The sequence below is a fragment of the Hyla sarda genome, chromosome 7, assembly GCF_029499605.1.
Source record: "Hyla sarda isolate aHylSar1 chromosome 7, aHylSar1.hap1, whole genome shotgun sequence".
Lineage (NCBI taxonomy): Eukaryota > Metazoa > Chordata > Amphibia > Anura > Hylidae > Hyla > Hyla sarda.
This window is the reverse complement of record NC_079195.1, coordinates 62408424-62425626: the sequence shown is the minus strand read 5'-3', so window position 1 is coordinate 62425626 and position 17203 is coordinate 62408424. Positions and strand designations below refer to the sequence as shown.

The following is a 17203-nucleotide window of genomic DNA, read 5'->3' as shown; positions in this document are numbered from 1 at the left end:
CCTTATTATTCTGTAGGTCCATACGATTAAAATGATGCCCTACTTATATAGTTATGATTTTGTCGTACTTCTGGAATAAATCATAACTACATGCAGGAAAATTTATACGTTTAAAATTGTCATCTTCTGACCCCTATAACTTTTAAATTTTCCTGCATACGGGTCGGTATGAGGGCTAATTTTTTTCTGCCGTGATCTGAAGTTTTTAGCGGTACCATTTTTGTATTGATCGGACTTTTTGATCTCTTTTTATTCATTTTTTCATGATATAAAAAGTGACCAAAAATACGCTATTTTGGACTTTGGAATTTTTTTGTGCCTACGCCATTGAATGTGCGGTTTAATTTACGATAGATTTTTATGAATTCGGACATTTCCGCACGCGGTGATAACTCGTTTATTTTTATTTACACTTTTTTATTGTGGGAAAAGGGGGGCGATTCAAACTTTTATTAGGGAAGGGGTTAAAATTATCTTTATTAACTTTTTTTTTAACTTTTTGAATCTGTGTTCAGTCATTTGGTTTACATTGAAATCTGCAGCATAAAAGCCTGCACAATACTGTACATGTGAATAGACCGTAAAAGAGGTAGTCCAAAAACGTATCCTCTATCTTTAGGATAAGGAATAAGTCTCAAATCTGTTTGACGCCCTGGCTCTCCTCATGAATGGGGAAGTGTTGACCACCGCATGAAGAGGTGGCCGTCATGCATCTCTATGGGAGAGCCGGAGATACTCCAATGCTTTCCCATAGAGATGCATGGATCCTGCAGATAGGGGATACGTTTTTTTGATACTATATAACTCCTTTGACTGTTTGGGTAAGAAGCTACTATAGGTATATTTATAAAAAAAAAAAAAAAAAAAAACACCAAAAACATTGTAAACGTCAAAAACTTTGTAAACAAGCATATGAGCAAAAAGGCAGAAAAATTCAAACACCTAACATTAAACAAGTGAGGCGCATTTATTTTACAAATACACAGATCAGACACAACACATCAGCATTACATCGGGGGAAACTAAACAATAACCAAATCCATTGGAGGAGATATTTATTTTTGTAACGTTTCAACACATAATACTGAGCAGAAGGATCATACATACAAGAGAAGTACAGACGAGGGGGCTTAAAAAGGGGACGGCAACACAAAGACCATAAAGCATTCTACACATTACATTGGTTTTATGGAGCCGTAGATAACAAATCATACAAAAATAATAATATAACAATAATAATTATGGAAAGTACCTGACCCGGCCCGTCACGCCGGCCTTTCCGCCAGGGGTCGTGATACTATACATACAAAGCCTAGCTCTTCCAAGCAATTTCTTTTTAACCCTTTCACACAGAAGACTCCTCAATAATCTTGCAGACCTCGATTCCAGTGAGACAAAAATATTTCTGAAAGTTATGCATCACTTCATGCGGATCTCAAGCAAAAAAATATCGATTTGACTTTTAGTACCAAAATATTAAGAAACATGCTCGGCATCGCCATTGGATGGTGAATGCTATTTCTCCTCAGATGGTGAATGCGACTGACCCATTCACATCCAAATATATTCACTTTTAGGCCAGTCATCAATTGTACAAAAAAATATTTTATTTCATTATTATTTTTTTTGCTTTAGGTCTTATTATTATTTTTTTTTGTCAGGACAAGTATGGCTTTTTCTTTATGGCATATTATATATTTACAATACCGGGGAAAAGGTAACATTGGAATAGGACATGCCAATAAGATTCTGCCTTTTACTGTTCTGAAGTCTTATCCAGGACGAGCATTTATTTATTTTTTTGTATTTGCTGTTTTTGTATATTGTTACTTATATCGTCTATACACACCGAAAAAAAACAAATAGGCGACATTTGTTAAAACTCTGAATTTATGCCTAGGGTAAAGGCGTACGTACCTTTAGGAAAGACCATGTGGCTAATATGGTCTGTTTTGGTGAGAAGGCGGCCAGCCCTGGTCATTTTATCCTTTGACTATTCGGCAATGAGAACTTGTGCAGAACTCCTCTTTACTTAAAGGGGTACTGCACCGTAAAGTAACACATCCCCCTATCCACAAGATAGGGGATAAGGGCAAGATCGCATGGGGTCCCGACTGCTGGGAGCCCTGTAATCTCCTAAACATGCCCTGGCTCTCTGCTGGGGTCGGCATGCGCTTCATTAATTTCTTATGGGAGTGCTGTACTCTGGCATCTCTGGTGCTCCCATAGAAATTAATGGAGCGCGTGGGCCTGAGTACAGCACTCCCATAAGGAATTAATGAAGCGCATGCCGACCCCAGCAGAGAGCCAGGGCATGTTTAGGAGATTGCGGGGGTCCCAGCGGTCGGACCCCCCGCAATCTGACACTTACCCCTATCCTGTGAATCACATTTGGCTGCAGTACCCCTTTATTATAGAGTGGTGCCACTAGCTGTTGCAGAACTACAACTCCCAGCATGCCGGACAGCCTTTGGCTGTCCGGGCATGCTGGGAGTTGAAGTTTTGCAGCAGCTGGAGGCACCTTGATTGCAAAACACTGACTTAATAAGCATTTGGTATATTGGCCCATCATGGAAAGAATAAGAAGGGGGACCCCCCCCCCACCAAATTCTCCTTTCCTTGGTGGAAAAACCATCATAATGGGGGCCTGTTTCAAACTTTGCTTAAATGTCCCTTATCTAGGGTGTTCATTGTAATACACAGTATATTTTATATCAGTACAGACCCTTGGAAACATGCAGTCATACAACTAATAGCCAAGAACAGTAGAAAGAATTGTACCATTAAAAAACCTTTGACACAGTGGTTCTCATTCCTTGGCAATCCTATACAGAATACTTTTTATTAGCTCCTCCCATGAGGAACCAGGATGCTACAGATTGCTCCAGAGAATAGGCCATTATTTCGGTGCATCCCTGTTTTGTACAGCAATAGGTTACATTGATTTGTTCCTGTCTCTCAAGGCTAGAAAAGTTGACCAGCCATCACCATACAAAATTATCACAGTCTAAAGATGGAAGACAATTTTTTTTGTAAACGTTTTCTTGTAAATGTGATCATGTCATCATCAAATGCTATAAAATGTGCTTCCAGTCATTTATGTCAATGGATAGTGGAAACTTGGACCCATACAGTGCCTGAGGTCTGATGATAAGATGGTGTTAATCAGCTGTTGGTAAGAGTCCCTGTCATTAAATTAGACTTTAACGTATGGCAAAAATATTCAAAAATGTACAAAAAGTGCATAGTGCATCTCAATAAATTGTGACATTTCAGCATAGGCCAGAACGTTGCACTTTATTGGGACGCACTTATGAACTTTTTTGACTTAACAAACATGCACTTTATTTTGCACCAATTTTTATACTGCCAGTCATTTTATTGTTGCCAGGATTTGGTAAAACTGGTCAATTTGAGGTTTGAGTTACTATTTTCTTTGTGCTGTTGGACCTGTTTATATTACGTGGCGAAGACACGTCAAACATTAAAGGGGTTATCCAGCGATAGAAAAACGAAGCAATTATCTTCCAAAAACAGCACCACTCCTGTCCACAGGTTGTGTGTGGTATAAAAAAAATTTGGCTTCATTCACTTCAATGGAATTGAGCTGGAATATCACACACACCCTGCAGACAAATGTGGTGCAGTTTTTTTTGAAGAAATCAACTCTGTTTTTCTAATCGCTGCATAGCTCATTTTAGATTGGTTGGGTTTTCAGAGCCAAGGCCCCTCTTATTTGTATTTATAGCAGGGTCCAGCTGCCCATGTGATTCCAGGAGATAGGATCCATTATAGTCTATGGAGCCCACCCAGTTAGCGTTCAGGGAGGGTCTCGGAATTAATTTAAAGGGGTTCTCTCGGAAAAAACGTATTTTCCCCTATCTGAAGGATAGAGGATAAGATGTCTGATCATGGGGGGTCTGCTCCGTGCGGGATGACTGGCGACTACAGCCACCATGCCTCCTCCATTCACGTCTATGGGAGGAGGCATGCTGGCTAGACATGAATGGAGGGGATGTGGCGTGACGTCACAAACATGGTAGCTCCAAGCTTCCGTGTTCTGGATGCCGCTGTTGCCAGGCTGTAGATCGCGGGGGTCCCGCCGCTGGGGATAAGATGTTTTTTGCCCGAGTAACCATTTAAATAACAGTAATGCTTTAAGGCCCCTATACAAATTGAAGTCAGGTGAACCAGAATGACTATATGACTGTCTTATGTGTAAAGGGGCTTCCCAACTCTACCCCCAATAGATGATGTTGAGAAAAAAAGAAGAACTTGGCATACGGACGTTCAACTTCCAATCCATTTGTTCTCCATGGAGGTATCAGACAGAGGCTTAATCCTTCCATCCCATTCAAACTCCATGCACACTCAGCTGAGCTAAGCATGCATGTGTTCATCCGACAGCTATTGAAGGTGTATGGGCATCTTTTGTATGTATGGTCACCTTTTGAGAAGGGAACTGTAAAAATTGCACCTCCTAAATAAATACTACACATCAGGATGTGGAGCTTTATACGACGGAAGATCCTCCATGCAAATCTATGCTCATAGACTTTAAAGAGTATTTTTATCCAAAACATTTACTAGAATCTTTTGGGTTATTCCCCTTAAAATCTGTACAGAGCCCCTTTATCATGACAAATGTTGTTTAGTATACATACGCATTAACAGATTAATACAGGGACAGACTATTTCTTTAGGAATATTAACAGTCATAGCTGCAATTGCAGAACACTGGACAATATGTTTTAGTGTGGTTCTGCAATGACTAGAACTTAGGACTTAAACATAAAACTCTACCTGCCCAACATACTGCTGCTACATGTTTCAACAATTTGCATAGAGAACATTAAAAGGGGTACTCCGCTGCTCAGCATTTGAAACAAACTGTTCCGAACGCTGGAGCCAGGAGCTTGTGACGTCATAGTCCCGCCTCCTCATGATGTGACACCCAGCTCCCTCAATGCAAGTCTATGGGAGGGGGCGTGGCGTCATGAGGGGGCCGGGCTATGATGTAACGAGCTCCCGATGTCGGCTCCAGCGTTCGGAACAGTTTGCTCCAAACGCTGAGCAGCGGAGTACCCATTTAAACTGTGCCATATTGCAATAGTTGAATAGCAGATGCCATTATGACTTTTCCTACCTCTTGTCCGATCACACAAAGTGCTTTATTATTTTATTATTAGACTATGTATGGGCCTTATTTATAAGGATTAATGCTGACAAACAGTAGAGCAGATGCCCACAGTGACCAGAGTCTGTTAAAGGAATACGGTCATCCTGTTCACTCACACTAAAGCCAATATGCTGGGTTATAGTGTAGCTGAGTCGGAGACCGATGAGGGGTCACTGACTCCTTTACATACCTACACTGCGAAGATCTGCTTTAATCTTCAGTGAACTGCGCGCAGGAGGCGGGCCCGCGGCTCAATTTAAATATTTGTTGTGGGTGGCATAACCCACAACAATGAATATTCAAATCGAGGCGTCGGGCCCGCCTCCTGTGCTCAATTCACGGAAAATGCAAGCACATCTTTGAAGGGGCAGACTCCGGAGTGCAGGTATGTAAAGGAGTCAGTGACCCATCATCGGTCTCCTGCTCACCCACACTATATCCCAGTGTATTGGTTTTAGTGTGAGTGAACAGGATGACTGTTTTCCTTTAAAGGGAACCCATCACTCAGTGAACCTATTCAGTGATTTGACAGCTCTCTCAATATTGTGGCACGTGCTCCACTTAAGTACTGTATGCCTTATTCTTTTGACTGTTAGGACACTAACACTCTTATATTCAGTGACCTTGGTGTCCACACGACTACTATTAGCATTGCTTACACTGCATGTACTTTATTTTTGGTGATAGTATTTTTGGGCAGCAATACACCTTTTATATGCCAACTAGGTTACTAATATTCCAAATATTAGTGTATAAGATATTCTAGTACATAGACTTTCTATTGGCACTTTCATATTAAAGGGGTATTCCACGCAAAAACATCTTATCCCCTATTCTTTCGATAGGGGATAAGAGGTTTTTGCCCGGCATACCCCTTTAACTTTGTAAAGGCACAACTATCAATACAGGATGGCCAGCATGGTCAAAGTTATATGTGACAATAACCTGCAGAGAATAAACAGAAACCTTCTCTGCCGTCATTGTGTGATCACAATTTGGGCCATAGACATATACTAGGAGTGCAGAGGGAGCAGTTCACTCTGGTTCTGGTGACTGTGGGGGCCTCAGAATGTAAACTGGCACACAGTACACATTTACACTGGGGTCCAGGAGCTTAAGGGTATGTTCACACTACAGAATCTCCGGAGGGAATTCTGCTGCAGAAATCAAATATTAGTGTGAATGGGTTTTCTGTTAACTCATACTGCAGAATATCAGAATATAGAATTCTGTGCTGACTGCATTGTCATCAATGGTGATGGCGCAGGTTTGCGTGGTCCTAGTGCCAATGGATTTTGACAACAGCCGCTGCAGATGAAACCTTCCATGGTGTTAACATACCCTTAAAATAACCAGTCATTGAAGTCTTACCTGTGGGCAGCATGTTCTAGAGCAGAAGGAGCTGAGCAGATTGATATACATATTTGTGGGAAAAGATTCAGTTTAATAATTTATTTACTTAATCCTTTGTTCTGGGTTTAGGAGTCCAGTGGGCGGTCCGAATCAGTGCTCGACAGTTATTTTTGTATGCACACTCAGGAAAGGCTGTCAATCATTGAGTAGGGCCACCCTCTAGCCTGTCAGCCTGTTCACCCACACTAAACCCATACACTGGGTTATTGTGTGGGCAAACAGGAGTCCAACGAGGGGTCACTTACTTAAATATGTCCAGTAGATCCTGAGATATGTCCCCTAGAAGATCCTCTGCTGAATTCAATGAATCGTGCACAGGGGATCGGGGCTCCGCCCACTTAATTTACATATTCATTGTCTATGACTCCACATCCTAGTGAAGTGGAGTGACAGACAATTAATATGTAAATTGAGTGGGCGGAGCCCCTCCTCCCTATATCCTAGTGGAGTCACATACAACGAATATGTAAATTGAGTGGGTGGAGCCCCATCCCCTGTGCGCGATTCACTTAATTTAGCAGAGGATCTTCTGGGGGACATATATCAGGACCTACTGGACATATTGCAGTAAGTGACCCCTTGTTGGACTCCTGTTCGCCCTCACACTATAACCCAGTGAATTGGGTTTAGTGTGGGTAAACAGGCTGACTGTTTTCCTATAAGCATAAAAAAGTCTGCTCTAAATTCATAATCTTTCCCAAAAATATGCAAATGAATCTGCTCGGCTTCTGCTATATAACATGTTGCCTACAGACTGGGCTGAACTTTTAACATGACCGGTTTCCTTTAAGTTGTGGCCACAAAAATAATACTAAGCATTTTTTAACACATAATCGAACTTAAAAAAAAAAAGTTTGGTGCATCAGTAAAAATCTGTCACCTTTTCGATGCCTCCAGCTGTTGCAAAACGACAGTTTCCAGCCACGGGCATGCTGGGAGTTGTAGTTTTACAACAGCTGGAGGCACCTTGGTTGGGAAACGCTGCCCTAGTTGCAAAGGGAACTGTTTATATTATTGTATATTAAGAATAGGTTCTGGGCTTTTGGTTTCTTGTCAGAATTATAATAATAATTATAATAATATAATAATAATATTTCAATAATTATAATAACTTAGTCAAATGAATAGCTGCACAATAACTAATCTCTGCAGAGATATTTCCCTCGGAAGGTTTAGGACACACAATACAGTGCACAATCACGTGTAAAAATGTGTTTGCAAAACTTTGGTGTTTTAGAGTGTACTCTAAACCTAAATCTACGGTAAAATGAAGCGCTTATAGGGATCACTGATCCCCCTTAACAAATCTACCTGACTACACAAACAATATGCTTAAACTACATCAACAGATCAGTCTTTGGTTTGCACAGTCAGATTGAGCTATCAAAGATCGCAACAGGCTGTAACAAGAAAGGGAATTTGGAGCAATGTCGACAATGTATCAAAATAGTGCAAAGTACGATGATGACAGCTCAGGTCATTTCCAAAAGATGACTCAAGATTACCGTTCAGCAGAGTTTTGGTTATTAAACTAGAGGTATGCTGCTGCGGTTCCTGCTCATTTTCTGACAAGGGGTGGAAGAAAAAAAATAACAACACGCAAAAGTCATGTAGGCGGTGCTGCATCGGTTACTGGTGACAGTGTCGCAGTTAGCACGCTGCACGCCCACTGCCAGAGCGAATGATGACTTCACATGTTCAGTAGGCGGTCAATAAAGACAAGGTGGACATGTTATTGGAGGGCACAGTGACTAGTCACCACTGAAGCACCGCCCAGATGACTATAGGCGAGAGGCTGTATTATAAAAAAAAAAATAATAATAATAATAATAATTCTAGTAGTAATCTAAAATAGTGGGATGACTATTTACAAGCAACATGGCGGTAGTTTAAATACCCAAAAGTCTGCTGACTGGATCCTTTCTAAGCAATGCCCACTGCCCAAAGTCCCATAGACTGGCATGAAACATTCAGCAATTGCCTAGACCGCTTGCTTTAGCAGTAGGCTACAGAGTTGCCTGAAGTTTTAAACATGTATCCTGCTGCCCCAGCAAAATTGTAGTTACCTTTTAAAGCAGTGTTTTTAACCAGTGCGCCTCCAGCGATTGCACAACAACTTCCAGCATGCCTGGACAGCCAAAGGCTATCCTGACACACTGGGAGTTGTGATTTTTCAATAGCTGGAGACACATTGCTTTGGAAACACTGCTTTAAAGGGGTACTCTGCCCCTAGACATCTTATCCCCTATCCAAAGGATAGGGGATAAGATGTCAGATCGCCGCGGTCCCGCTGCTGGGGAGCCCTGGGATCCCCGATGCGGCACCCCGCTCTCATTACAGCACAGAGCGAGTTCGCTCTGTGCGTAATGACGGGCGATACGGGGGACGGAGCAGCGTGACGTCATGGCTCCGCCCCTCGTGACATCACGGCCCATCCCCTTAATGCAAGTCTATGGCAGGGGGCGTGACGACTCCCACGCCCCCTCTCATAGACTTGTCTTGAAAGGGGCGGGCCGTGATGTCACGAGGGGCGGAGCCATGACATAACGATGCTCCGGCCCCTGTATTGCCAGTCATTACGTGCAGAGCGAACTCGCTCTGTGCTGTAATGATAGCAGGGTGCCGCAGCAGGGATCCCAGGGCTCCCCAGCAGCGGGACCCCGGCGATCTGACATCTCATCCCCTATCCTTTGGATAGGGGATAAGATGTCTAGGGGCGGAGAACCCCTTTAAAGGGTAACTATAATGTTGCTGGGGCAGCAGGATACATGTTTAACTTCAGACAACTCTGTAGCCTACTGCTAAAGCAAGCGGTCTAGGCAATTGCTGAAAGTTCCATGCAAGTCTATGGGGAGCAGCGGGCAATGGTGCTGCTGAAAGCTTTAGGGTAGGGTCACACGTGCTGTACTTTGCTGTGTATTTGCTGCTGCATATTTTCCTACCATTAAGGTCAACGGGTAGCAAAATCAACTGCAGAAAAAATGTGACCCTGCCCTTAAATGTATATCCTGCAGCCGCAACAACTTAGTTAACCTTTGAAGTTTACCTATGAAAAAGTGAAAGCATTACAGTACCTGTAGATCCACACAAGAAGAACTGTACTAATCCTTTCATAGTTCTGTCATTTGTGCTGCATACCTCTCGTTGTCTATCCTTGTCTGTCGTGTTATAGCTACAGTGGACCAGCAGTGCAGTCACTATCTGTACAAGCTTGCTAGCTAATGTTCTCCATGTACATTAATTCCTGTTCTAGAAAGAAGGATATGTAAAGCAGGTCTCTGATGCCACCTTCTGGAGTTAGTTAGAGAACGTATATCCTATAAGTCTCGGCACCTCTTTATGGTGCTTTTCTCAAAGAGAAACATTACCCCTTGATGCCTCCTGTTCTCTTAGATTCTATGTGCTTGAGATGTCGCAGAGGCTGCTGTGATCCCAGGACTCCACACACACACACACACATCTGATCATTCCATGTTTGTTCGAGATATTCAAAATTATATAAACTACCTATCTAATCTATCAGCAAGAAGGAAGTAAAGTGCTGCAGTAATTCAAGTCTCCTACTATGCCCTTTAATGAAATGGAGTAGGCATGTGCATATTTTGAGAGGTTTCTAAGTGGGTAACAAGTATGCTTAAAAAAGATAAGTTTTCTTTCCTTTATCATTATCTTAATTTTGAACATTTTTTTTTATCTAATTAGCTTTAATTTATCGTGTATGTTGGTAATATGCTTATTATGCCTAGTTATGGATTGTATTTTGTCCACATGTCACTAGAAGTCAAAATATTCTAAAGCTTATGGACATAGACAACCCACAGTGCTACATGTCACTGTACACCAGTCCTTATTTTTCAAGCGAACATCAAAAATAAGGCTGATCATAATAATAATGAAAAATCATGTGCTGTATAGAAAAAATAACAGAAATGAATACAAATGTCCTTGGATCGTTGTGTAAGACATAGTGACATGGTCACCAGTACAATAACAGGAACGCGCAACAACCAATTACATTACATAACAGAGAGCCTACATTACTTACATACATGAGCCCTTTGGCAAATGTTTGCGCCCCCCTAACTACTACTGCCACCATTGTGCCCGTCCATCACCCAGAACCTTGTGCAGTTCTTAGTTTACTCTTTGGTTCTTTTGAAGTGATACAAATGTGCAGGTACAGTAGTGTCTATGGCTTCTCACTGAAATGTTGCCTTCATCCTGCGCAGTGTATCCTGTATCTTTCGAGCGTGTTTCTCGGAGCTTACATGATGGAAGTTGGCGTTGTTGTCAGCTGCCAGGACGGAGATATCTGCATCGCTGAAATGAGATATGCGTTGGCGGAGGTAAAACTGCAAGTCTGGATCCGGAGTGAAGGAGTATGGGATTTCTTGAAATGCATGAACCTGGCTCACAACTTTTGCAATATTCCTGTGGAGCAAAAGGACATGAAGAGATTTCTTGAAGATATTCCTGACACACTGTTATATTAGGCAAAAGTAAGAAAGAAGCTTAAGAACATAGAAGAAAAATGATCAAGATAACTATTCTAGGAGCTACTGTATACTGAGCTACTGCAATACTAACAACCCCAATGATATTTCAATGGCCACCAAGTCTCTGTCTTGACAAACAGAAAATGGAAGGAAACACAATGATCACAGGAGCCACCTCTCTCAGCCACTCATTGGTTGAACAGCCATTACTGTGTTGAGACTGGGCCCTAGAAGCTGTGGTGAATGGCAAGGACCTGGTGGCGGAAGTTTGGTGAGTAATGTTTATGCCATTAGAAATTCCCTTAGATTCCAGATCTATGGATGAGAACAGAGCGCTCCTTGGTGTGATAAAAGAGATCTAAAAGGGTACAATAATAGAGGCATGAAAGCCGCTCACCCCATATAGTTGTGTACCAACATACACAACAACGGTAGGCACATATATAGCAGAGTCATCCGCTGCCCTCCGGCTGGGTAATGGTGTAGGATCAAGGAGGCTTCAGGAAGGACGCCGACTCCACAAGGCGCAGGATGAACTCAGAAGGAGACCAGGTCCTGAGATGCTTCTTGGGAATAAACCTCCTTTGATTTTACCTGGTCTCCTTCTGAGTTCATCCTGCGCCTCGTGGAGCCGGCGTCCTTCCTGAAGCCTCCTTGATCCTACACCTTAGATTCTAGAGCAGTGTTTCCCAACCAGGGTGCCTTCAGCTGTTGCAAGACTACAAATCCCTGTATGCAGTAAGTTTTTAGCTCCCCCTAGTGATGGCTGCTGGCAGCCAGAATCTAATCATGTAGCTCCATAGAATTACACTGAAGCTTAGTAACAGAAAATCGTCATTCTAACCCTTATAAATATATAGTTGGAAAATAATCACTACCACATTTTGAATATAAAAAAATTAATGCTGTTAAATTTAAAATAGTGTAAAGTTTTTAAAATCTATTTTTGCTTAAATTTATTATTTTATATTAATATATTTTGCAATATGTACTTGCCGGAACTGCAACACTTACCCTCTGTTCACAATACAAAGTCTATAGAAGAGTCTAGAGATGAGCGAATTTACAGTAAATTTGATTCGTCATGAACTTCTCGGCTCGGCAGTTGATAGCTTATCCTGCATAAATGAGTTCAGCTCTCAGGTGCTCCAGTGGGCTGGAAAAGGTGGATACAGTCCTAGGAGACTCTTTCCTAGGACTGTATCCACCTTTTCCAGCCCACCGGAGCACCGGAAAGCTGAACTAATTTATGCAGGATAAGTACTGCCGAGCCGAGAAGTTCGTGACAAATTGAATTTACTGTAAATTCGCTAATCTCTAGAAGAGTCAACAGAACCTACAAGTGCAGATGTGTAATGACTGTATTTGCAACCATCATGTTTCAAGGCTCTCAAAAGGCATAAATCACTGTAGAGATGAGACCTCCAACAGGAGGCGCTAGACAGCAAGCTCTCTTTCTATTCCACATATTTTTACCCAGCATAGCCCTGCATGGCCTATAGGAATCTGCACACACTAGTCTGACACTAATCAAGGGGAAACAATTGACACTAAGGGCTCTATTACACAGGGTCATTATCAGCCAGCCAGGCACATATCGCCTAGTGATCAAGCGACAAACAAGAAAATGGTTGAACCTCAATGGATTGGATCATTTTGACCCATTATAAAATGATTGGCTGTCGGCCTCAAATTTCACCATGTAATAAGGGATGTGTTGGGACTGCCCTGAACATTCACTTAGCAGTGTTTCACAACCCGGGTGCCTCAAGCTGTTGCAAAATTACAACACCCAGCATGCCTGGACAGCCAATGGCATGCTGGAAGTTGTAGTTTTTCAACAGCACTATTATCTGACAGTGAGAGCACTGTTATCAGGCAGAAAAGAACAACTTAACTTCAGCAGCTGATAAGTACTGGTAGGATTAAGATTTTTTAATAGAAGTAATTTACAAATCTGTTTAACTTTCTGGAGCCAGTTGATATGAAAAAAAAAATTTTTTTTTTTACTGGAATACCCCTTTAATGCAGTCTATTCGTTGCTGACACAGTATGGAAAACTGTAGCTTCTAGGAGGGTAACCAACCTCCACAACGTTCTGCAAAGGATGGTCATTGGGTGGAGGGGAAAATGCCCCTAATAACTGTAAAGAATGACTGCGGATTTAGCTACTTCTGGAGGTGCCCACTTTTGATATGAACCTAGAAAGTTTTGTGCCTTATAAACTATTGTAAGGATGCTTTGTGGCTTGCCAGGATATGCCTGGTTATGAAATGGAAGAAGATGCCCATTCCGGACTGCCACCGGCTGGTCCACAGCCTGCTCAATACCTTTTCTATCATAGACTGTCCGGACATCGAAGAAGAAGAGGAGTAACTCCACTCTCCATCCCTTCTACTCCTAGTGTTCCTGTCTTTCAAAAAAAAAACTTTGGTCCCGAGATTCGTCTTTCCCACTCCCTTTCCCTTAAAGGGGTACTCCACTGGCCAGCTTTTGGAAATTAATGTTCTGAACACTGTTTTCGCACTGCGGGGGTTGGCCACACCCCTCGTGCGGTCACGGCAACGTCTCCTCAATGCAAGTCTATGGGAGGGGGCGTGACGTTGTCACGCCCCCTCCCATAGACTTGCATTGAGGAGACGTGGCCGTAACGTCCCGGGGTGTGTGTCCGATTCCTGCAGCGTGAAAACAGCGTTCGTAACATTTCGTTCCGAATGCTGGCCAGTGGAGTACCCCTTTAATAGCCGCCCATTTTTCTTTATTTCCATGTTATTGCAGTGCAACATGTGTAAAGTGCAGGGTCTTCAGCCCTTTCCTGTGTGTTCTGCTCCAATAGTACAATGTAAGCAAATGTTATTCAGCCCCCTAGTACACAATAGGTATGTTTTTTAACACATTTTGTAAAGAAAGCCATCTTCATCACCATCACCTACTTGCAGTGCAACATGTAGTAATACTATAGGCTGTAAAAGCTTTTTTTTTTTTTTTTTTTTTTGTTTAACCAATGTGAAGTGTAGTCAGTTTGGCCACCACTTAAGAAAAAAATGACATTTTATAAGTTACTCTGACCCAGACACACTTGATATTCAAAAAAAAAACAAAAAAACTGTAAAGCCTGTCTGTGTGTTGTATTTTGTATAATAGTGGTTTCCATCAATGGGACTTATATAGCAGTCAGTAGTTTGATCCCTAGTGCGGTAGGAATCTCATCTTTGTAGCGCTCACCTTAGCTTATTCCACTTAAATGCTCCATTTGCCATTGTAAAGCCACCGGTCTCGAGCTGCTGAATGTGCATTGCTAAAAGGTATGCACAAGGAATTGTGGGTAACGTTCTGAATCTGTCTCCTTTCATCAGACACAAGCTGTCACTCTTTAAGAACACCTGGAGAGAAACAAGTTTGGAAACAGCAGCGGATGAATTATAGCACGAGAAATGTGTCACCGCAGACAGGACACTGACAGATTTATCAAACATTACCAGAAGTGCTAAATAAACATGGGCGTTCTAGATATGTAACAAATACAATTAGAAATGTGCTTGGAACTTGGATTTTAGAACCTTTAATTTAACATAAAGAAACTTTTACTAGAACATTCATTTTCTCCATTCTAACGGGAGACTGGGGTCACTGTTCTTGAGATCGAAGACCCCCCCGAGCGCAGAAGGGCCCGCCCCACATATAGGACCACCTGCGATCAGCTTGTTCCAGTGGGTAGGGGATAACTCTCTCAGATAGCAAAACCCCTTCCAGAGAGCAATTTTTTGGGCAACTTACCGTATTTTTTGCCCTATAGGACGCACCGGCGTATAAGACGCACCCAATTTATAGGTGCAAAATCTAAAAAAATAAAGATTTTGAACCCAATAGTGGTCTCCAACCTGCGGACCTCCAGATGTTGCAAAACTACAACTCCCAGCATGGCCGAACAGCCGTTGGCTGTCCGGGCATGCTGGGAGTTGTGGTTTTGCAACATCTGGAGGTCCGCAGATTGAAGACCACTGCATAGGAGGTAATACTCACGTGTCCCCGCCGCTCCGGACCTGTCACCACTGCCCTGGATGTCGCTCCATCGCTGTCGCCGCGTCCCCATTGCTCCGGAACGTCTCTGCTGCTGGCCGGGTATCCTCGCTCTCCGTCGCCGCCATCATGTCTTTACGCACGCCAACGCACGTACGCGACGACGTGATGACGAGGAAGGAGAGCGCCGGCCATACAGGGGATCCCTGAACGGAGAAGACACCGAGGAGGCAGGTATGGTCCCTCCCGGTGTCCTGTAAGCACTAACCCGGCTATTCAGTCGGGCTGTTCGGGACCGCCGCGGTAAAATCGCGGCGGTCCCGAACAGCCCGACTGAACAGCCGGGTTAGTGTCACTTTTCCTTCAGATGCAGTAGTCAGCTTTGATCGCAGTGTCTGAAGTGTTAATACAGGGCATCACCGTGATCGGTGATGTCCTGTATTAGCCGCGGGTCCTGGCCGTTGATGGCCATAGGGACCGCCGCGATAGGGGTGAATTCGCCGTATAAGACGCACCAACTTTTTCCCCCCAGTTTTGGGGAAGAAAAAGTGCGTCTTATACAGCGAAAAATACAGTAATTTACCCATTTTATTTTAATGGGATGAGTTATATTTTGTATTAAAAGAAATCAGTCAGTTAACCCCTTAAGGACTCAGCTCATTTTCACCTTAAGGACTCTAAACAATCTTCGTTTTTGCACTTTCGTTTTTTTCCTCCTCATCTTCTAAAAATCATAACGCGTTCAATTTTGCACCTACACCACCATATAAGGGCTTGTTTTTTACCCTTTGTACTGACATTACATATTTTATAAACAATCTGCGGCGAAACAAAATAAAAAATTATTTGTGGAGTGAAATGGAAAAAAAACTAAAACGCCATTTTGCTAATTTCTAGGGCTTCCGTTTCTACTCAGTGCACTTTTCGGTAAAAGTTACACATTATCTTTATTCTGTAGGTCTATACGGTTAGAGGGATACGCAATTTATATAGGTTTTATTTATTTTACTACTTTAAAAAAATTATAATTATATGCACCAAAATGTATGTTTCAAATTGTCATCTTCTGACCCCTATAACTTTTTCATTTTCCGCGTATGGGGTTATATGGGGCTTATTTTTTGCGCCGGGGTCTGTAGTTTTTATTGTTACCATTTTTGTTTTGATGGGACTTTTTGATCGCTTTTTATGAATATTTTTACGGTATATGAATTGACCAAAAATTCACAATTTGGACTTTGGTATTTTTTTACGTGTACGCCACCAACCGTGCGGTTTAGCTAACCTTATATTTTAATAGTTCGGACATTTACACACGCGGTGGTACCATATATGATTTTTATTTTTTTATTACATTATTTTATTTAAAAAATAGGAAAAGGGAGGTGATTTAAACTTTTATTGGGGGAGGGAGCTTATTCACATTTATTCTCTTATTTTTTTTACCACTTTATACTTTTTTTTTAGCCCCTTTAGGGGGCTATACCAGGCAATCTATTGATTGCATACACTGGAGCAGTAGATCGCTGATACAACGATCTGGAATGGGGGCGTACCGGTACGCCCTGCGTCCTTAAGTGGTTAATCACAATGTATTGAGAAACGTTAAACAAGGGATTAAGAAAAGTTTTTAGCCACAGTTTTTCAGTTTTTATGGCATTTGCTGTGCAGTATAAATAACATGTCATATGTATTTTGCAGATCATTTCAGTTAAGGTGATATTACATTTATAGCATTTTTGTTAGGTTTCACTACTTAAAAAAAAAAAAAAAAAAAACTCTGTGGGGGAGATTTATCAAAACCTGCCCAGAGGAAAAGTTGCTGAGTTGCCCATAGCAACCAATCAGATCGTTTCTTTCATTTTTCAGAGGACTTTTCAAAAATGAAAAAAGCGATCTGATTGGTTGCTATGGGCAACTCAGCAACTTTTCCTCTGGACAGGTTTTGATAAATCTCCCCCTGTGTCCTTAAATTTAATTTGATTAACTTTTTATATTCCCGATTGATGGACCTTCTTCCAGCAGAGTGTACTAAGAGTAATAACATGGAAGGCCTTAGAGACTTCCTTAGGCCTCCACCTGCCTTATTTACTAC

The 17203-nt window shown here is 42.1% G+C and overlaps 1 protein-coding gene across 3 annotated transcripts in view; it reads right to left on the bottom strand.

The window, feature by feature from the left end:
- Window positions 1-9357: 9357 nt before the first annotated feature.
- KNDC1 (kinase non-catalytic C-lobe domain containing 1) overlaps window positions 9358-17203 on the bottom strand; it is a 141568-nt gene continuing 133722 nt past the window's right edge. For all 3 annotated transcript variants that reach the window (XM_056529503.1, XM_056529504.1, XM_056529505.1), the window contains exons 29-30: window positions 14314-14471; window positions 9358-11023 (exon numbers count right to left, since the gene is read on the bottom strand). In XM_056529503.1, coding sequence (XP_056385478.1) covers window positions 10792-11023; window positions 14314-14471 — 390 coding nt within the window. In that variant the 3' untranslated portion in view covers window positions 9358-10791. The remainder of the gene's footprint in view (window positions 11024-14313; window positions 14472-17203) is intronic.